The sequence below is a fragment of the Anas platyrhynchos genome, chromosome 19 (assembly GCF_047663525.1).
Source record: "Anas platyrhynchos isolate ZD024472 breed Pekin duck chromosome 19, IASCAAS_PekinDuck_T2T, whole genome shotgun sequence".
Taxonomy (NCBI): Eukaryota; Metazoa; Chordata; class Aves; order Anseriformes; family Anatidae; genus Anas; species Anas platyrhynchos.
Genome location: NC_092605.1, coordinates 9,304,167 through 9,325,982, shown reverse-complemented (window position 1 = coordinate 9,325,982; position 21,816 = coordinate 9,304,167). Strand labels below are relative to the sequence as shown.

The 21,816-nt window shown below is 45.4% G+C and overlaps 1 protein-coding gene across 2 annotated transcripts; it reads right to left on the bottom strand.

The window, feature by feature from the left end:
- Window positions 1-331: 331 nt before the first annotated feature.
- On the bottom strand, window positions 332-21,743 carry GGA3 (golgi associated, gamma adaptin ear containing, ARF binding protein 3). Of its 2 annotated transcripts, XM_027471627.3 has the most exons (17): window positions 21,510-21,743; window positions 16,095-16,179; window positions 15,312-15,387; window positions 14,708-14,806; window positions 13,755-13,878; window positions 12,677-12,780; window positions 12,086-12,166; window positions 10,712-10,849; window positions 9,329-9,410; window positions 8,753-8,869; window positions 7,507-7,776; window positions 6,599-6,666; window positions 5,873-6,195; window positions 5,120-5,385; window positions 4,789-4,958; window positions 3,953-4,063; window positions 332-2,719 (listed from the first exon to the last, which is right to left on the bottom strand). In XM_027471627.3, the coding sequence occupies exons 1-17, from the start codon at window positions 21,547-21,549 to the stop codon at window positions 2,609-2,611; spliced, it is 2,265 nt and encodes a 754-aa protein (XP_027327428.1). In that variant the 5' UTR covers window positions 21,550-21,743; the 3' UTR covers window positions 332-2,608. The 2 variants fall into 2 exon arrangements, with proteins under 2 accessions (XP_027327428.1, XP_071881951.1); XM_072025850.1 differs by lacking the exon at window positions 21,510-21,743 and having other exon boundaries at window positions 15,308-15,387; window positions 16,095-16,133.
- Between the last annotated feature and the right edge of the window lie 73 nt (window positions 21,744-21,816).

Below are 21,816 nucleotides of genomic sequence, written 5' to 3'. Positions count from 1 at the left end.
CTTCCATAAACATAACTTACAAAAAATGTAAATGTAACTTTTAAAAAGGAGCTGCATCAGGACATTTACAGCTGCTTGTTCCAACTCAGTCTGGCAGTCCTCGCCTTGTAAAGTAAACCTCATTACCTTTGTCTTTTCAGTTGCTTTGTCACCAATACCCAGAACTGAAATTGAGCCTACCTTTTAACGCACTGGCATTTTAGCAAACAGCAACTTCTGCCTTTTTGGTTAGTTTGGATGGTCTTCAGATGGTGGGTTGAGTTTTAGGATTTCCAGAACCAGCATTAGACTCCACAAGCAGTCATTAGTGAGAGCTACCCACAGACCAAAGTAGGGAAAACAATTTATTTAACATGCAGCAGGACAAATGCATTTGAGATGTATTTACAGTAACGGCTGTTCGGTATGAAGCAGGAACCTCAACCTACAGACAAGGGACATTCATAGTTTAATTTCCAAAGCTTGTAACAATGCATTTCCACGCAGCAAGACTATGGCATCTTTCCATTTGGCTTTACAGCACAGGCAATGCACTGCCGTTAACACTGAGAACAAAGCCATTCTGCAGAAAGCACTTGTGCTCTTCTGACTTCCTCAAAGTCACAGTGAGATTCACGTGTAGGCATCTAAAGCAGTGAAACCTTCCTCAGGACACACTACGGCGCCTGGGCAGATTTAAGTGACCTAAACACTATCCCTATGCCTACAGTATCTAAAGTGCTGGCAAGAACTTGTCTGAGGCAGAAAGAGTTCTCTTTGTCCCCCATCCTAGTCCATCAGTTTAAAATTGCTGCTTTCTTTAACAATCTCAAAGATGGAACCATCCTTCTTGCCTGCCTTCTCTGTCAGGGAGCTGACAAGGCTGTGGTCCTCGTGAGCTTCAGACCAGGAATTTACAGCAAGATCCTTGGCCGAGCTTTGATTCCTCCTTCTACAACTGCCTGGTGCCTTTGATTAAAGCCTCAGGCCTTTGAATTTCTGAGTTTTTCACCTCTAACGATTTTTACTTCTTATCACAGTAATGAAAATATAAATAACTCCAAGCTGTATTTGCAATAATGGGTTTTACAGCCTCCATTAATTCCAGCAGCACTTTCTCTGGAGTTTTCTTCCTATAACAGCAGGGGTCTCCTCCTGTGTACACATTTTCTCAGCACTTCAGATGACTGCTCCCATCCACAGTTTAAGAGCTGATGTTCAACAGCACTGCCAGAAATGCTGAGCTAAGGACCTGCCCTGTGCTTTTGTCAATGGATGTTTAAAAAAAAAAAGAAAAACAAACAATAAAACCAACATTCATCTAAAACAGTCTGTCTCAAAGCTAGCTGAGGCACTACTCGAGACTGGAAATTGAAGAGGAGGAAGGGACTGCTGGAATCAAGTTTCACTAATTTCAACCTAGTTTGTGTGACTGCACCTGGAGGGCTCAGCTCCTCTGCCCCATTAGCACAGAACACTGACGTCCAGTAAAACTGCTTTCCACCTTGTGGAGATGATTGCACTTAGCCACTTCATAGAGGGAACAAATAAAACAGGGCGTTAAGCCCAGCACATGCACCAGCACAGCCCAGTGGAGCCTTCTTTCCTTTCGCTGTCTGCTTGGTTCTGTTCAGCCATCCTAGAGCTCTACTATTTACATCTTGTGTTTCGCCGTACTCCTCTCAGTACAACCCCGTAATACTGCCTGCAATGAGGGCACCCGAGGGGCACCTCCCCTTATCCCTGGATTCAGTCACTGCGCCTGCTGAGCGGCTGTAAGGACACTTCTGCACACCAGGTGCTGTCCTCCACCAACACTGACAACCACTTCCCAGCCTCATGGGCGCACCTCCTCCCCGCACGTCTCCTCTCCTCCCCTCGCTATGGAATGCAATGAGGGCAGAAAAATAACTGGTGTAGCTATTTGCATACAAAACAGCCCCAGCTGCCCAAAATGGGTACAAGAGGCAGGCAGCTAGCACTATAAAATAAATATCTTAGCTAAAGGTACAGCAGTGTCGCGCAACACAGAGCTGGGGCCTGCTTACATCGACTGTCGGGAACGAAGCAGAGGAGGGGGAGGAAGGGAGCTAAGTGCCATTTCAGTGTAAAAAAAGCGTTCCCTCACGGAGCCAGCATTATTGCTTCACATGCTTAGCGGGTCCAGTCTGGCACTGAGGCGGTAGAAGTCCAAGGGAGGGCACGTGTAAGGGCTCTGCACTGAGAAAGCTCAAGGTGGCATCATTACCCCACCAGCCTGTAGGTATCTCTGGACAGCAGTACAGCAACACGCCAACTAAATCCCCTTCTGTTGACAGGTCTCCCCTCAAAATACAATAACTTCAAGTTTAACAGAGTGGAAGATAGAACCAGATTCACCCAGAGGCCAAGATAAAAGCAACCAGCACTGGCTGCCTCTCAGTTCATGCTTGGCAAAAATGTCCCAGGACCCCTTCAGCGTGGGGTAAAACATTCTGGACTAAAGCTACAAGCAGAGTGGTCAGGACATGTAAACAAAGCTGAACATCACCAGTGGATAGCATGTGTGTCCCTCCCCACGTCACATTCATTCCAGTCCTGTGGGATCCTTTCCTGGTCCTGTCACAGAGTCTCTGGCAGTGTCCTAAGGTCATAGATTCCCCCACTGCTCTACTGGGGGAAACTGATCCACTTCGCCAACCTCTGTGCTGGGCTGGTCTCCCAGTGTGAAGGACAGTCTGTACCTCAGCCTCACCTTCTCCTGCAGGGAAGACAAAAAAACAAGAGCAATGTGAGAATAGCCTCAGTTGCTCCTGAGCAAAACATTTCACCGTTACAGCTCTACAGAAATTACACCAGTTGTACTGCACGTAGCATGGAGAAAAGGGCTATGGTATGTTCATGGCTTATTTCAGCTACTTAGCAAAACTGAGTTATTTACATTACAGTTTTTAAAACACAAACTTTATTGATTATCATGAAATAGTAGGAGAAAAGCAGAAATGATCTGCACTAATAGTTTGATGTACGTGTAGCCAGCACCCATCGCTCAGCTGCTCTCCAGTGAGCCTGAAGAATACTGCTGGAGTAGTGCACATCATGTACAGGAAGATAAAACAGTTCCTGCTCTGCGAAATTCCCAGTAAGCAGTAATCAGTGGTGGAAACAGCCTTTCACTGAGGGGATCTCCTTGTGCTTCACAACGTGAAACCTTCAATAACACACCAAACCCCTCTGATGCTTACCCTTTTGGATCTTGTAGCTTTCAGCTGACATCTTAAGGACATTTTGGCTGTAATTCTTAACTAGTAACATCTAGATTTGTCAAAAAAATTAGAAACTACTTTAGTACATAGCTTTGAGCTTTATGGAGCAGGTTACTTAAATGACTAACTCCAGTAGGGGTTTCCACAGCTATTCAGGTATTCCTAGCACAATGAGCAGACAGGAAAGTGTTAATGACATTTCACTGGTCACAGGTACCTCTCGTAACATGCCAAAGGGAAGGAACGTGATCTGACATTAATTAGTCTGTTTGTTCGGTTCTGTCAGGCTGTATATAGCCTCAACACCACAGAAGTATTCCTACAGCACCACCTAATTTCACATCACACTAATTATCACCAAAGCAGAGCACTTCCAGTGCACAAGGGAATTAAGACAAGCTCTTGATGCAGCTCTGATTCTTCCCCCTTAAAGCTGACCCTTATATGTCTGTTGCCCTTCTGCTGGGAGAAATATGCAGGGTCTTCTCACCTCTTTCCTTGCTGAAAAAGTCTGTGGGATAAGAGACTATGTACAGGCTCACTCTAGCCTTTAATTGGAACGCCACTGATCTGATGCTGCACTGACCACCTCTGGAGAACAACTTAAGAAATAACAGCTGCATTTGCACAGAGGTTTGGCCCAAACTCCCTGAAGAATTCAGCTTACATCAATTTTTGGCTGCAAAGGACAGGATAAATCCCATTCCATTACAGTCTGCCCCTCTCACCTTTGTAGGATTTGCCAGAAGCATGACTTGGGTGATGGCAGCAGGTGGCTGGATGGGATTGAATGGAGACAGCTCTGTGCCAGAGGGTGGTTGTAACTTCACTTTCATGGACTGCAAACAAACAAACAGAAGTGGAACCTCAGGGAGTACCTCTTACCTTGGGGAGGATGGAAGATGTATGCACAGGCTGGGGAGATAACAACAGACATCCAAGCTGAAGGAAATCCATCCACATGTGAGAATGAGGAGACAAGAGCCACTTACACAATATAATAGGAACAGGAAGACCAACAAATCAGTCCCAACAAGTCAGCCCAGAGTAAAAGCACTGGTCAGGTGAACACCAACAGCACCTTCCTATCCGAGTGCTCTTATGGCAGAGGTTTTAAACACAAGCATTTTCATGGCAGGCAGATCATAGCTGTCCGGGACAGCTTTCAAAACACGAACCAGCCACCTGGAATTACCTAGGTGCAGTAAGAACCAGAATGGAATGTATTTTCAAATTTAAGACGTCTTTAAGAAATTCTGATTCCCAAGGACCTCAGGGATGGCTCTATCCACAGAACAGTCCTGTCATTATGCTGTGAGCCATATTCATGGCCAGACACAGCTGGATTGATTAAAAAAAGAAAATACATACTACCTGAAGTTTTAATCTTATCCTATTTAGTGTTTTCTGCCTCTGACAACCACCTTTATGTTCTGGAAGCAGGCAGAGCACTGCCTACAGAAAGGCAGAACCAGGTTGTTGCATCCAAGTCCCTGAGTTCACACCCAGGCCCTCCTGAAAGTGCAGATTCGCTCTGCTGTGGGTCCGACCCACGCATCCCTACCTTTGGGACAGCAGCCTGCAGCACAATGTTCTTCACAGGAAGCGGTGCCGTGTTCAGCATCGAGACTACCACAACCAGCACATCCGACCGTCCTGGGGGGCACTCCTTGGCGAAATGCAAGAGGATCCGGAAGCCGTTTTTGTCATAGGCCGTCACCGGGAGGGCGCTGCCTGCCACAGAGAGAGGAGAGGAATGCAGGTGTAAGCTGCAGAAGACAATCTGATGCTTGGCTGGGATTTCTCATCCCCGTTCTCCACTTCATTAGCTTAGTTAGGGAGCTTTGCTTTTAAAAAAAATGTTCAGAGAACGGTGAAAAATGTGAAGTACTTACTAGGTTTAATGGATTCCAAGGGAACGTGAACGTTGGCCAAAGAAATTTCAGGTGCTTTCATGGGACTGCCTTGCTGCTGGAATGATGCTGGCTGGAAGAGAGGGCTCCCTGAGCCAGCAGTGCAGCTGCTTGGGAAAGGCATTGGAGGAGCTCCTGGGGCAGTGACTGGCAGCCCTGCAGGTGCTATTAATGGAGAAGAGGTGACAGGGGCCGGCAAAGTAACCCCAGGGAACACTGAGGGAGTTGCCATGCCTTGGGTGGCAGTCCTAGAAGACAAAAAACATGGGAAAATTAAGCTGAAAGCAAAGCAGGCATTTCACCACGAACCCAGAGCTAACAGCAAATCACAAAGACAAAACGGGCCTGGAGCCAGTTTAGAGTCTGCGACTCAGTGATGTCTCCTGTAAGAAGCAGGCCTACAAGGAAAGTGGTGTTGGTAGGATTAAGCATCACTACGTCCAGGTGAAAGCAGAGCCTCACCTGGGCAAAGGTGGGCAAGGCTACGATGGCCAAAGGCCTTTCTACCTTAGCAGCCTCACTTTACATTGCAGACTTAAATCAGGCAATAGTGCAGCTGTTCTCTACCTGGTAGTGTCTGTGTTCCCCTGCTGAAGGTGGAACTCAGTTTGTAAACATCCCAGTCACACATTTCTACCAAACTAGAGAGTTGAACATCTATCTCTGAGCCCAGCACTGCAGCAAGCTTGGTTTTCTAACCACAAAGACAAAGGGAAGTCCAGCAGTTTTAGTTACCCTTTGGCTTCTTCAAGAAGTTGTCCTAACGCATCTATCTTATGTGGCATATTGCTCCCCACAGATGAGCTGAAGTACCCAGGAGCAGCTGGAACAGTCTTGGGAGGCCCCACAGGTGCAGCTGGTCCAGCAGAGAATGCAAATGGTGCGGAGATTGGTGCAGGGATGCTGGAAGCAGTCTGAGAGGCTGTGAAAGCAGAAGGCAGCGGCACTGACGTTCCACATGTGGTCTGGGATGTGTGATGGAGAAGAGGGTTCCCTGCAGGGTTGCAAGCAACAGTCACCGTCTTCGGATTAAAGAAATCCAGGTCCAATTGGTCGTTCTGCAAGAGAGGACAAGTACATGCTCTAACTCACTGCTGTCCCCTGTTGTAGAGGTGGCACTGTTACAGAGGGAGAGAGATTTACCGCAAAAACAGGTGGTGGGTGGCAAGCAGCAAAGTCTGCGGCCTATGTCAGGACTACATCTGATCTGTAATTTAAGCAAAGGAAGTGCTAACATCATGGGGGACAGACTGGAAACTGAGACAGCCACACTCAGGGGTATTTACTCTGTTCAGACACAGCTATCCCAGATTTTGGGACCAAGCCAGACTTCCCCTCCGGAACAGCTGCCCCTCCGCTCGTGTGTGTGATCATTCTTCTCCAAGGTGACAAAGCGTGTCCTGAGACCTCCCACACTAGCAAGCCTCCCTCCCTTCCCTTGAGAAATTCCCTCCTTTGTACCTCAAACATGCTCCACTGGTTGTTTTCTGATGTCTCCTTCACTGCTGCAGGGGCTGGGTCATTCAGGCCTAAAAGGAAAAATAACAAATAGGTTACTGGAGCGGAAAATGAGTTAGGTGTCATCACTTGGAAGTTGTTTCAGTACCAAACTACTTGATTCAGCTCTGCCAGAGACCAAAAGTCTAGTGAAAAACTGAAATGCATTGCAAGTCTGTGATGATGAAAAGGGACCAACAGCACCAACATCCTGCGCATGGCCCCCCTAATTCATCCCGATTTTGATTTATGGCATCTCCTGCTATTCGGATCTGGGCTTCACAGGCAGGAATTCTGCAGGCTCCTACCAAGCAGTTCCTCTAGGGCACCTTGCTCTTTAGCAGAGCCATGAAGTCAGCAGTGAAATCAGCACCAATGCCTATGCACCTGCAGAGATCAGACTGTAATCACACATAACGGTTATCTCATTTGGTGCCTACTCTGGGAACACTGGAGTTTAATACTGATTCATGGATCAGTTCTATTCAGGATGATTCAAGGGAGTGTGTCAGAAATCCTCTGGACTCCTCTAGAAATAACAGATCTGAAGACATGCAGGATTGAGCAGAATCCCAGCAAGGAAAGATATCCCAATATAAATATTTAGGGAATAGCACACGTTACTGTTCCCAACTGCACCATCTCAATCGCCAACCTCTCTCAACCATCCCTCAAACTCTACCTACCAAGATCCAGGACAGCCCTAAGGGCTCACTAAGTAAACCTACTGGAGGAGACAAGAGCAGGAAGAATCTGGTGTGGCCAAAATCAAAGGCATCTCATGCTCCTCAACCTCATGTTGGAGGAGGTAAGTGGACTTTTAGAAGCATGAATTGAGCAACCCTTTTCTGGGCCCCTCAGCGTCTTCTTACCTAAGCACAGAAGCTCCTCATCCAGCAAGGAAAGGGAGTTGGCAGTGCTGCTCTGCTGAGCAGGTGCAGCTTCCACTTGGCTCAAGGAACTGCTCCGCAACTGCGCAAACGTCTGTGGAGGAGGTGGGAGAATGGGGATCTCTGCTGGGGCCGGGGCTGCCGGGGGGGCTGGCGTCAGGGTGGTGGGCGGCATCGGAGGCGGCGGCGTGCCGGAGACATCCAATCCAGCAAGGTCAATGAGGGTGTTGAGGTTACTTGTGGAGTTACTCCCTGCAGCAGACAGAAGAGCACTACTAGGAAAGAAGGCAAAAGGCTCAGAGCAAGCACATCATACGGAAGAAATCAGCGAGATGGTTTAGGTAACACAGATTTCCCCCCTTAGTCGTGGCTTACTGCTCTTTATAAATGAAGGAGAAAGCCCTCATGCTGTCCAGCTAACCATTTGCTGACCACAAGTTAAGTAATCAACCCAGATACTTAGGAAATTAATATCTGAAAAGCAACACCTGCTCTTTCCCCAGCACTCCTTGTAGTCTTTTCAAAATCTTTTGAGCCCAGATCAGACCCTGGGAGATCCTCCAGAACTAAGGCTACCAGAAAGCTGGAGTCAAGGAAAACATACACAGTCTGGATCTAGAATCCCCTTCATATTTAGGACAGTCTTGCTGCAATAGGATGCTGTCAGACAACATTATGCATTTCCTCTATTGCTCTTCATGCAGAAATGTTGAAGTAACTCCCAAGTGGCAATCCTGCCACACACAACACGTTCACTTTACATTTCAGCTTCACCTTTGAAATCCCTGGACAACTGGCCTAAATGCACAAATGGAACTGCTGGCAAAACCAGGATAGGACCCCTGGCCTGGCTCCCGCCCTCCCCCTCTTGTCCTTTTGATAAAGGTTTCCTCTTCTTACATGTCACCATTAAGAGGTAGAACAAACGCGAAGACAAATGTATGAGAACTTCAGGCACACAAACTGTTTGGATGCTGGTTTGCTACTAATATTATCAGACATTACAATTACAAACAACCACCAATGGAAAATGCAAAGCTGTAGCACTGTAGCCCGTGTCCATAATTGTTTATCCACTGCCTGGGAGCTGCCTCATTCCCCTCTTATTCACAAAGTCTTGGCCAAAAGAACCGTCAATAACCTACTTTATCACAATTAATTGGAAACCCCGTCTGGAAGACAAAATTGTAGGATTCAAAATTAAACAGTTGGCTTCCCAGGAATTTACCTTCCACTGCTGACGTCACAGGGAGATCCACTTCACCATTGATCACTTGCCCCTCTATTATTTTTTTATAGGAATTTATCACACGGGATAAGTTGTCACTGGCCTGCAGAATATCCCCTACAGGCAAGAGAGACAAAAACAACCTCCAAGAGTTTAGTCACTAATGCTGACAGTATTCGTTTAACAGCTAAATAATTAGCAAGAAAAAAAACCAATTATTTATCTATGAGTTCCATTATTCTGTCTGCCATGCTTCTCTAAGCAAGACCCTGACCTTTCTAGGTCCATATACGTTACAGTTATGATGAAAATGACTCCAAGGCTTTGTTCTCCACAGTAACTCCCTTCCCCTTCCAAAGCAGCAGCTGTTCCACATCATCTCCCCCAGCCTCCTCCTATAATGCCAATTCCTTGCATGAACGTAAATGATAAGCATAAAGAGCAAGGATCTTGTCTTTTTGCTCAAAGCAAAGCACATCCACAGAGGCATCTTTACAGCAGCTGTTCCCATGCTGAACCCTCACACAGTCACAGACCACAACTGTAGTTAAAATGGAGAAGTGTAGCTTATTTTACCCAAGCTGCTGTCATTATCCTCTGTCTCACTGGCTAGCTTGAACAGCGTCCGTCTTTTGGTTTCACACCTTTCGTAGAGCTCCTGGGAAGAGAGATTAGGACAGAGGGTCTTATGAGCCAGGAGCCACTGTCAGCAATACCAGTCAGCACAATGACTGCCCAGGCATTGTGGAAAGCCCAGGACAGAGAAGCCAGCTTCCCTTGAGCTGGACAGGCTAGTGTAGAAGGACAGCCAAGATCCCCTGTCCCTACCCTAGTAACAGAACTGAGAAGTGTTACACCACTGTGAGAGCCCAGTCTGCATTTTCAACACGACACCTCTCAGTCCTCCCTCACATCAGCATTTTCAGCCTATTCTAGTCCATAATGGGATTTTTGTTCCTTGTGTTACAGCTGTCCCTAAAAGCACAAGAAAGCAGAATTCTGCAGCCTCTACTCAGTCTGCAACCACACAGAAGAAAGGTGACAATAAAACATTTCACAGAAATAAACCATTTTCTTAAGCTTCATACCATTGTTTCACAACCTTGTTGTTAAACAAAAGTATAATTTTGAATTTTAAAACTACATGAAGTGCAACTCTTCAAGGCTCTGAGCCTATCCAACCACCTCCCATGTAACTGACTGCAGCAGTTGCACAGAAGCTGACTTTATCTCAATAAAAAGAGAGCTGAGGGAAGCCTCTGTTTGAGATAAAAAGCTATGAACAGTTAAAACGGATCAACTAGTGGTGTAAACATTTCTCCCCAAGCTCATTTAAAGAATGTTTGTGGCTCCCTGAGTTAGACAGACCAGCATGGGGGACTGAATATGTGGCTCAGCCCAACATACAAGCCCAAACATTTGTGTTTGTATAACGATTTCAGCACGCTGCTCTACCATTTTTCTAAATTGAAGAACTGTGCAACTTAAAATAGCTTCCAAAAAATTTGGTTCTGATATCAAACATTTCATGCTCCATGTCTGGAATATCGTAATGCCAGCTACATGGGAGGACGTATTTTCTGCCCCCACAGGCCTTTAGTTTATCCTGCTCTGAGGGACAATTACTATCCACAACCACTATGCTCTAATGGTACCAAGATTAGAAATTGCAGCTTCTCAACTCTGCTACACTGCGTCTTTGGAGAACAGCTGTACCTGACTTCAAAAATGTGCAAAAGAGCTATTACCCACTATCCTTGTAAGGCACTGAGTCCTTTGATGAAAAGTATTAAAAAATATGGTTATTTTCTTGCCTGCTGTTTCCAATGACAGCTCTTGTTTCTTGGCACTGGTCTCCATTTTATTGCACTGTAATTCTTTGCAAAACTCAGTGAAATCTGAACAAGAAGAAAAAAGGACTGACTGCAGTATTTCTGGGAAGCAGCAGCTCAGACCCACCTTCATGAGCTCTCTGTCTGCCTCTGATGACTCCTCTTTGCTGTAATGAACCAACATCTCATTCAGCAGTTTTACGTTGTTATTTACTTCTTCCAGCGTGTGCATGCGTTTTGTGACTTTTTGAATCCGAGCCTCATCCTTCAGGGTGTAAACAGAGACATGAAAAGTGAGTTTTCCTGTAAAGGTCCACAGCATCACAACAGCAGGCATCATTTGAAAATCATGTAAGATGCTGTCTATTTAAAGTTGAGCTAAAAAGGAAAAAAATAACACACCAGAACACCACCACCACACCACTTTCCATTCATGTGAAGCTTTGTTTATTTGATCATCTTTTCACTACCATTCTGAAACACTAGAAAACTCCGTATTCCCAAAAAGTCTCATTAAATAAATTTTAATTTATAATTACACTACTAAAAATAGAAGTGTTCAAAACACCGTGTTCCCAGAAGTCCCTTTTTGACCTTTTCAGATTATTTTTTTTGGTAAGTGAGTTTGTTGTTATTGTTCCTTGTTGACATTTTATGAAAAAAAGATGTGTTTGAAACAAAGTATTTACTAGAAACAACCAGCACACTCTGGTAGAAAATGTCCACCCATCTCTGATTTGAGATTCCAACTAAAGATGTAGGAGACTCTGCCCTGGGGACAGGAGAAGCTTGAATGGAAATATTTTGGAAACCTATACATTCCTTTCCGTCTAGGAGCTATACTTTTTTTTGCCAGAATCACAGTGAGTCATTTCCTGGACTCCAGGGTTTCTAATGCCTGCCATGGGTGGATGCATCACAGCTCCACAAACAGGAAGGTGTTTCCATGAGGCTGCTTGTGAGAAGACCCAGTCTGATGACTCAATTCTCGGTAACCAGGGGCAGTACAGAACTGCTGCCACCAAACCCTGACGTGAAAAAGCATCTCAAGCAACAAGAACGCAGTTAATTTCAACACAGCATTCGATCCTTGCCCCTTCTTGCCCTGTCTCATCAGGGACACCAACCGCAGACATTTCTGTGATACAAATATCTCCCGGTTGTGAGCTAGAGTCACAATTACCAACGCATTCATTTCATGCAGCCCTGCTAAGTCATCTGACAGCATCCTTTTATGCCAAATCACCTGGACTAGATGCAAGTGGTTTTTTTTTGAAGTTTTAAGAAAACAAGAAGAGGTTGGCCATTACTGATGGTCAGTTTCATTCAGTCCCCGCTATTTAACTAAGGAATATACCAACACAAATGCTCCTGAAGCCTAAGAAACCAAGGTTCTGCCATACACATGATCCTAAAGCTCTCCACCGATGTGGGGTTAAATTGCTTAAAACCTGCACAGCAGACCACTGATTGGGACCAATCACTTACAGGAAGTTCTTACCTCTTTTACCATGGATTTTATAAGCTTGTTTGCCTCTTGTAAATCATCTGGGTTTTTGCTTTTCAGCAGTTTGGCCAGAAGCTGTAAGACAAGACGATGATATTCAGGAAACAAAAACTCTTGGGCAAACAGAAGCAGCAAGAAAAAATTAGTGGAACAGTTCAGGGAAAAACATATATAGACCACTTTACAAAGCCAGGTATCATTTTTGGGTTTGTTGTTTTCCATGAGTTACATTACTGCTTCTGCACAGGACCTGTACTGTCATACTGCAGACTTGACACTGGGCAATTATTCCTCCTGTACATGATTTTTGGCAACGTGTCTGAAACATTTTCTGCCTTCTGCTATTGCAGCAGGATGGCACTATAACAACAAATAACTACATAATCATAACACAGACAAGTCTTCACTTGGATTTCAGGTTAGGTGTGTAGACAAAGCAGTCATATTTAAACCAATGAGTTCTTTGAAAGTACAGATCACTTCTCCAGAAATAAAAGCTGTACTAGCGTACTTTCCTTCCTTATTCCAAACGTGCATTAAGCAATTGCTTTTTATCAGTAATTATGATAAAAATCTTCACTATACCTTGGATTTCTCCTCATCATCAAACACAGGATTTTTGGGACGAGGTGGTGGAGAAGGAATCAAGGTTTTGTCCGCAGGAATCACAGGATCAAACATAACAATCCCTGAAAGCAGAAGGCAACCCACATGGACTTGCAGTGCAGTCCCACCGTGCCGTGCATCCTGTTATTCACATGCTGCTGTCAAAGTGAACAAGCTGCCAATCTGTGCACTGATACTAGCACACTGTTCCACTACACAATACAGCATCAAAATCACTGAGCATGCTAGCCAAACAAAGAACGCCTTCTTTGATAAAGGACAAAACCCCAGCAACTGTGTTGCCATGTCCATACTGCTCCTCTAAGAGCTCCGTATAACCAGGAGCTCCCCACTATTTGTCTTTTCCCCTTTCACATTAGTCTCTGAGCAACTACACAAAGTTCCAGACAACCTAGCTTTGTGCAAACTCAAGGGCGTGACATTTCTTTGTAAAAATGAGCTGAGCAGGAAAGCAGACAGCAATGCAGGATGGGGTGATGAGCAGACTCCTAACCATGAGTGGGGAAACAGCCAATTTTCCTGCTTGTTCCATTGCCAAACCCTAGATTTGTGCTCTACCCCCAGGAGCTTTCCCAGAACCCTTTTTTCTTTTTCCCTTTTGAAGCCACATGCTTCTCTACCAAGTGTTTTTCACTTTGCCTATGCAAGACATTTGTATCAGTTTAAAGATACAATTGTAAAGTGATCTGGTCAACACAACACAAAAAGCTACCTGGATACTCTTATTTGACTTTAAATTGTCCTTAAATCATTTAAAATTAGTTCCAGAGAAAAATAATCAAAATAAAACCCTACAAACCAAAACCAAAAGCATTTGCAAGGTGTTTCACTAATCTAGTTTAAAAAACAAAAGACCGACCCAACCCAGCTCACAGTATAACAACTAGCTTTCCCAAAGACTCAGGGAACTTCTCCCTTGTTCCATCTCCTCTCAGTTTGCCTTGACTTCATCTAATTAGAAGGTGTATGTTGTGTGACTCTCCTGCTTACAAGCACAGGCTGAAGAGAACGTGTGAAGGAGCAGCTGACTTCCTACCTTGTCGCTTCAGCATGTAGTAGGCATCCTTGATTTTGGATTCTTCTGGCAGCGCCACTGTCCAGCTATACAGCAATTCAATCACTTTGGTCTTCACCTTTTCCGAGACCCGGTCTCCCAGGTACTAAAAATGTGGGAAAAAAAAAAAGGAAATTCTCCACACTCTTCATTTCTTTTTAAGAATAAAGCCCACACACAGAGAACAGGAGTTCAGTGATATACATTAAGAGGTGTATAATCCAAGATCTAAGGTGCGATGCTAAGAGGAAAGAGTGCTCAAATGTATCTGAATTAACAGCAAAGGCTTTGTGACCATCTTCAGCAAAAGAAAGAGCAGATACTCTGTTAGTTTCAAAGTGTTGCTATTTAAAAATTATAGCAATAGAGTTACCAGCCCCCTGCAGTGTCTTATAGGAAAGAATCTTGGAATACTTCCCTGTATTAATCATGTCTTGGGGTGCTTCTATCTATTTTTCACCACATTAAGCTGATCACGGATATCGAGGGACTTGCCCAGGCACTCTACAGCAAGTCAGCAGCAAGGTGAGGATTACAACTCTGTGGTGTTGCCGTATCTCATGCTCTAATTTCAGGATCACATCTCTCCTCCAGTGATGCTGGCATGTCCCCCCACCCATCCCATCCCAAGAAAAACAAAACTAACAAAGAAAACAACCAACCACCACTTAACCATTTTAAAATGGTGGCTTAAAACCCCTTGTGTTACATGAAGCATTGTAACAGTACAAGGGCTATGCATCAACAGTAAATAGGCAAAGCATACTGAGAAAAATAGTAGGAAGAGCACAAAAAAGTTAACTAACAAATGTTCTTTTAATGTATGCTAATAAATGCAATAAGGCAGACAGAGCACTGGAAACATTCTGGATGTTGCCTTTAGCTTACGGAGGCCAGACAAAGAATAAATAAAATAGTAAGGTTCAGGGACTAACCTTTGGAGACACAACCTTTATTAACTCATTCAAAAAGCGAAACTTTCCTACTTCATTATGAAATCTTCTCCCACAGTTCTTCATACAAGCTTCCAGCACCTGCATTCAAGTAACAGAAATAGGAGCTGAAACAAACACCAAAACCCTACAATAACAGCTTAGATGTGTCCAACTGATAGGGGAGCTGAAGGACCCACGTCAGTGAGACACAGATTCCTGCTCTGGGACAGAGGCACAAAACTCTTGTCTTTAGGAGTGCTGCACCAAGACAGGCTGCTCGCCCACTCCCAGCAATGTGGGTATGGGTCAGTCACTCCCTGTTAGGGCTCACAACAATAAACACAAGTCTTACCCGAGGATAACAAATGAAAGCAGCTGAAACACAGGAGTTATTTCCAACTGCTTTGTTGCTAATGCACAATCTGGACACTTCAGTTAGGCAGTGTGCCCCCCCTCCCTGTCCATGCCCTCCCAGCAGGGAATTCAGCCCCAGAACTTGCCCCAGCTAACCCCACTGACACACACTGTGCTCCTCTTATACTCTGCATGGAAAACGTCAAATGATATATAGCTGGATTTAAGAGAAGGGTCAAGGACTACCTACTGTCAAGGCTTGGACTGCCTCCCATTCCTGCGGCGACTGGATCTTGTGAGCCAGGAGTCTCACAGCTATCTGTGGCCTGAAACAAAGCAGGTGCCCATTACAATGCAGGGTAACACACTGAGGGATTTTCAGGCTTTCAAGAATTCTACTGTTTAAATGAGATCTTTCACATGATTAAAAGAAATTAGTACTTTTCATGTTTTCATCAGTGTACAGAGACTAACAAATCTTCAAGGTATCCTTGTAAGCCTGGCTGTTTGCATGTATAAAAGGAAGCAGGGCTGGTCTTCTGAGCCAGCAATTCCAGATTCGTCCTTGGGATGGGCCAAACAACTCCCAGTACAGTCCCCAGCCCAGGAAATCACATCACTTCTCATAAATTAGTTTCCTTTTTCCAAAAGAAAACACTTCTTCCTTAGCTCACAGGAATGCTGTGACCGGGAGGTTTGTACAGATTTTACGTGAAGACCCTTCAAGCACTGAAAGTTCTAACCCCGTTTTACAGACTGAAAAACAGGATGAGTTTGCCTGGGTAAGAACCGTGCAGCTGCAGAAGCTGACATGAGGCAGATTCAGGATTCATATTTTCCTAGTACTCAGTCTGTGGATAAACCTTCCCTTCACAGAAGGGAAACCAAACCTCACAGCACCTTGTTTCATTTGCAGCCAGACCTTCCTTGTGATATCAGTATATGTAAGAAAATAAAAACTTCGACAATTAAATGACATATTTTAAACTGTGCATGTTAAATTACTAAGTCTAACATGGTTTGGGACACCTACCCTTCAAGCTCTTTGTTGATCTGGTCACAGAATCCAATGATGTATTCCCAGTCTTCTTGCCTGTTAGATGGGTTAGTGGCTTTATCTTCAGCAAGAGAAAGAAAATACGTTACCAAACAAGCAAAAAGGAATAGTATAAAAAGTCATGCATTTCCTAGAGAAAGGCGTTTGACATCCATTGCCAACTATAAAAAAGAAGAAAAGTTGACACACGCTGTGTCTGGTCAGGGGAAAGGGTGTTTCCAAGTTGATGCATCCAAATATCCAGCAAGAATCACAGCTTTCCAAAAGGCAGATGCCAAATGTCAAGTACTCAGAAACATGCTTTTTCCACATTGTAAATGAAAGTACAAGAGAAAGTATTTGAACTTGTTCTGCTTCCCTCTACCTGAAATGCTCTTTCTTAGCTATAACAATAAACTCCTTAAAGGCTAAACCCTCCAATTTTCTATGTAGGAAATTCTTTTTGTATTCCCTGGGAGCTTTGTAGCAGTGAGAGCTGGAAGATCGGATGTTTAGTAGAAGTCATTTAGCATTGACACTTGTTTTTAGACTGTCAGGTGATTTGTTGGACGCCTTATCACCTCTCCTGGGAACTATGAACTGAAATTTATTATTACACACTGAGTTCTTCTTGCAAGTAATAAACACCACAGCCTGTACGTGAGTAAGGATCCAAATCCTGCATGCTCAAACAGAGACTGATGCTCTACTGCCTGGACTGTGCCAAGCTCCTGATGGATCCTCCCTCAGACACCAGCATCTCACTTATTGTAGGACTGCAGGATCCTGAGGCTATCACCATCTCTTTTTGTTATGAAAGTATCTTCATGCATTTTACTTCACTGATGGAGCACTGAATTTACAGTAGACAAGATTCCTGCTTTAATCTAATTTTCCAGCTGAGATGACTGGACATGAAGATTTCTTTCTTGTATGGGAAGCAACAATGCACTGTAGCTAGCTAGGGTCTGGCATTTAAGAAATATTCCTCAAGGTTTTAATGGAAATAGACACAGAAAAGAATGGATTAGATAGCCAGATAATATAGAGCAGGGGATGAAGTACAGTGGGGAAAACAAACAAACAAAAAAACAAACAGACAGCACACATGTCTGTACTTCAATCATACAGGAAGGCATAATTAAATAATGCATGTAACATTACAAAGCATCACTTTTTGTCACCATTAAAACGTATCCTTTTACCCTTCCACAGGCAAATAAAAACAACTGTCCAGTACCTAGGCTCAAAGCTCACTTTCACAGTTCACCTTAGCCCTGCTCCTGCAGCAGTCCTGCAAGGTTTGCTCACGGTTCCCTCCTCACAAAAGAACAGTTGTAAAGCAATTTTGCGAGTTGTTCCGTGGGATGCATCTGTAAAATACTCTGCACCAGTGAATCTGCTGCTGACCTGCACAGGACCCTCCATAAGTCAAAGAAGGCAGCCAGGGAAGCCTAACTGTGGGGTGACATCTCACTGTGCCAGCTAAGCTACCAAGCTACTTTTTGAGCTTGAAAGATTCAAAAAAGGCTTACTTTAAAAAGCAGCTGCTACAGAGCCAAGCAACTGCTCAAAACATGAGGCACTTAAGCCTTATTACCACGCTCACAGCTGCTCAACGCCCTGGAAGCATCATGAAAACATGGACGTGTAACAATCCGCAGCCTTTTCATGCACGTCAAATGGCATCGGGCACGGTTTGGTGCTCCAGAGAACCTCTGCTGCTCTGCAGGCCTAGATGAAAGAAATACAGCTCTTGGCTGGAGTTAATGGTATTTATTTAATAAAAACAGGAAGAACACAAACAGGGAAGGACACTCAACTAAATGAACTCTTTGTTGGTGGCGCATCCTGAAATTAGGGGAGAGATCTGGTACAAATGGGAAAATGTAACCAACAGGCCCTTGCCAATGTTAGAGATGTTTGGAACAGCTTTAAAATTAAAGACTTCTTGGAATGGCACTGGATTATTTCTCAGACTCATATTGGATTCAAATTCCTCTTTTTTTGCATCAGAAGCTCTCACAAAGATAGTAAATTGTCAGGAGAGGGACATTACTGAAGGGAGGTTATGTTCCACACAAAGAAACTCCCTATCTTGAACATTCATAAAATCTCCACATGAAGCCCTATTTCGTAAGTTAATGTTCTTGATCAGAAACTTCGCCCTGGCTCTAAAGATTGATGTTTTTTCATGACAACACATTGATTTGTGCAGATACCTTAAGCGACTTGCTTACTGATCTCAGCACAAACCACGTCAACACCGCATCCCAGTCAAGCTAATTTACCTTGCTTAACCTTTTCAGCATTTCCCCACGTGAAGCTGCATCATGCCTGTGAAGATATAACCTCAAATCCTCTATTTTTATGCAGAAAACTTAAAACGTAGGCAGGAAGCTACTACTGCCCTATAAATAGGGTTCAACCCTTCCAAGAAAGGACTAGTTCCAGGAAAAAGAGTTTGGTGCTACAGAATATTAAATCCTTGGCTTCTCTGTTGAAATTGCCAAAACAAGCCCCTTTGGTACTGGTTATGAAGTCTGATTTTGTGGAGATGCTTGTCCACAAGGTCCTATCCTGAAAATCCCATTCACAGTGGTACCCAAGTAAATCTGAATCAGCAGTTTGGAAACCAGTCTCTGCACTAGCCCAGTCCCTTCAGCATCTCTGCCTTAGCTTTGTAGGTCCTCAGCGCAGCATTGTCTGAAAGTTGCTTCACACTTGACCTAAGCATCAGAGCCATTCAGCATTCATTTGCTCTGCTAAACCCTGAAACACTAATGAGTCAACGCTCAGATGCATCATTACATGTGAAACAAAGGTGCTTATTTTCTGTATAGCGCAACAGCTCTGGAATACAGAGAATATTAATTGGCTGGTAATGAACACTCATTTTCCGAGTTTACTTCTCTACAGAGATAAGATAAAAGCCATCCCAGCAAAGTGTTTCTCCCAGTCAGGCTTAGCACATGAATTGAGAATGCCTTGTCCAAGCACATCAGAGCCTAACGTTCAGATTCTGTCTGTAGCTCACAGAAGACAAGCAGAATGCTGACCCATGGTGATACTAGAGGGGGAAAAAAAAAAAAAAAAAAAAAAAAGAAAATCATCGAAAATCATCGTATTTTAGCTGTCTCCATCTGTCACATACCTGGACACCACCCCAGCCTGACATGAATGTGATGCAATAAGCTTCCTTTTGGAAGCAGCAGAACAGGCAGCACTGAAGTTAAAGCATCCAGCTGTGTTTGTACACCTGACACTGTCTTCTAACCTCCTCTTCAATTAACTGCAGAAGAAGAGGCTGCAGACAGGGAGAGAATAGAAGGGATCTCCTTCTCTCACCCCAACTGCCTGAAACAAGACAGGAGATGAAGATGCTAGATCATGGCGGGCTGAAGTACAGATCCTGCTGCAGCATTAGGACACCAGGATGTTACTTCATGGGTCTAGGACTCCATCTGATGACCAAAAGCCAGGGCAGCCTGGAAGGCTGCATACCACCAGTACAGAAAAACCACCGGCAAGGATTTTCCCATCCTCCTGTGGCTGGGAGGTTGGCTGCACTGCTGACAGTTCTGGCCCTTCCCTTCAGTAAGGGTACGGCAGGTGCACACCCTCAAGGTTAGCGTTAGACACGGTACATCTTTTTGATAGTTACAAGACAAATAACCTCGGGAGGCCTGGTGAAAGCACTCAGACACACCAGCCTTTGCACTCTGCCTTCCCGGTCTGCACGACTCCTCCGGTAATTTATGTTTAATAAGTGAACCATGCTTCCTTACACTGGGAGGAGCTGTACAATCACACCAGCACAAACCACCGTAGCAGTGACCAGGCATAAATTTATCATCGTAAACAAGAGCAACGCTCAAGCCTTGAAAAAAATGTGCACTGCTCTGCAACCAGGCTCACTGCAACACGGAGCAGGCAGCGCTGCTTATAATAAGGATGTTTTTTGTAACGCTGTGCTCTCAGTGGCAGAGCATCCTACTGCGTGGTCAAGGGAGCTGACTCCTCTCTCAACTTCCACAATTAAAAATAAATAAAAAGCACAAAGCAAAGAGCCAGGAAGCTTTCCAGCCTGCACAGCCTAAAATATCCTTCCTACTCGATATTTTCACACACATGCTGAATTTGGTGAGTCAGTCCTCCTCAGAGGAGGATTAAAAGGAAGGTATGTGGGTGTTCTTTCATGTGTCTCGCTGGCTACAATTAAACAGAAAGATATTGACAAACTGTGGGAGTTCAGAGGAGGAGCAAGAATCATAAGGGGACAGAAGGGATTGATCTAAAATGAGAAGGGCGAGCTGAAAACGTAGTTTAGCCAATAACTCCTGTAATGGATGATGATACCACGTATGCATTTAAATTTTATATAAAAATTCAAGGAAGAACAAGAATTATTTCATCCTGTTAATGGAGGTGCAGCTCCAAAAGGGCACCGGATTTCACATCCTGAAGCTCTGAGGGCAACGACAGGATTCTGCCCCTTGCACAGCACCCAACTAGTCAGGAACTTTGCTCACCACTGTAATGGAACAAGTAGCTGTTCTAAAAAAAATAATAATTAACAAAATCCAGGTAATAAGTTATCAGTCTGTAAGACTGCATCCCAGAGGCAGGAGCAGAAGCCCTGTAATTGGAATATATGAAAAAAATGACAGTTCTGATCAATTCCTGCAAGTCCCCTCCAGCCCTGGGCCAGACCCCGCAGCACTGAGGCTCCGCACAGCCAAAGGGCAGGGACGGGAAGGCAGCAGGGAGATGCTCGGCAATGGCTCTGAGGTGAACGAGACAATTTTCTTTCTGCCTCTAATGTCTGATGTTCTGTAACACGAAATAATTTTCCTAAAGCAACGATTTTCAAATATTCCAGCCTGCAGCCTTCCAATGGACGCCCAGAACTCCTGCAAGCGCAGCTAGGCACAGAGAGAGCAGCTCGCCTGCTTGAAAAACACGGTTGTTTAACACAGGAACACGATTTATTTAGGAAATTCCTCCAGCCCCGAGCCTCACGGGCACCGCTCAGCCCATCCGCGGCGCTACCAGCGGGGGAAGGAGAAGGGACAGAGCCTTTGTGGTCACAGCAGCGACAGCTTCGGAGGTGCCGAACGACCCTGCCCGATGTTTTTTTTAAGAATTAAAGCGCCGATCACCGGCCCCCGGCGCTGCCGTGCCCACACGGCCACAGCCTCGGGGTCCCCCCCCCGACCCGCAGCGAGGGGCAGGGGCCGGGGCGCTTCCCCGCTGCGGCTCCCGGTGGAAGGCGAGGGAAAGCGGGGCAGGGATGGGGCTGAGGGGGGCCTAGAGGGGCCGAGGGGATCCGAGGGACCCCCGGGGTGCGTGTGAGGGAGCGGGGCCGGGGCTGAGGGGCCGGGCTGGGCGGCGGGCCCCGGCGGTACTCACTCAGCCACGACTCCAGGCTCTCCCCCTCCGCCTCCGCCATGTTGTCGGCCCGGCCCGGCCCGCGGCTCCGCCCCGGCTCCGCGAGAACCGAGCCTCGGAGCCTCCCCGCCGGCTTCAGGCTCCTCCCCGGGCCGCCTACGAGCGAGCCCCGTTGCCCCGTTCCCTACCCCGCAGCCGGGGGTCTCGGTGTCCCGGGGTGGAGCCCTCCGTGCCCAAGCACCGCGCCCCTCACCCGCCGCCCCCATCCACCGCGGCCAGACCCCCCTGAACCCCCCTCATCCCCTGCGCAGAGCCAGCTCTCGGGGCA

Bases quoted from the DNA above. Each gene is read 5' to 3' on its own strand.
- GGA3 (XM_027471627.3), bottom strand. From the start codon at position 21,549: ATGGCGGAGGCGGAGGGGGAGAGCCTGGAGTCGTGGCTGA. The intron at 6,196-6,598 runs GTACAAAGGAGG...CCTCTCTTGCAG, and splicing joins ACCAGTGGAGCATGTTTGAG to AACGACCAATTGGACCTGGA. The intron at 4,064-4,788 runs GTAGGGATGCGT...GTTTGTTTGCAG, and splicing joins TGCAGGCTGCTGTCCCAAAG to TCCATGAAAGTGAAGTTACA.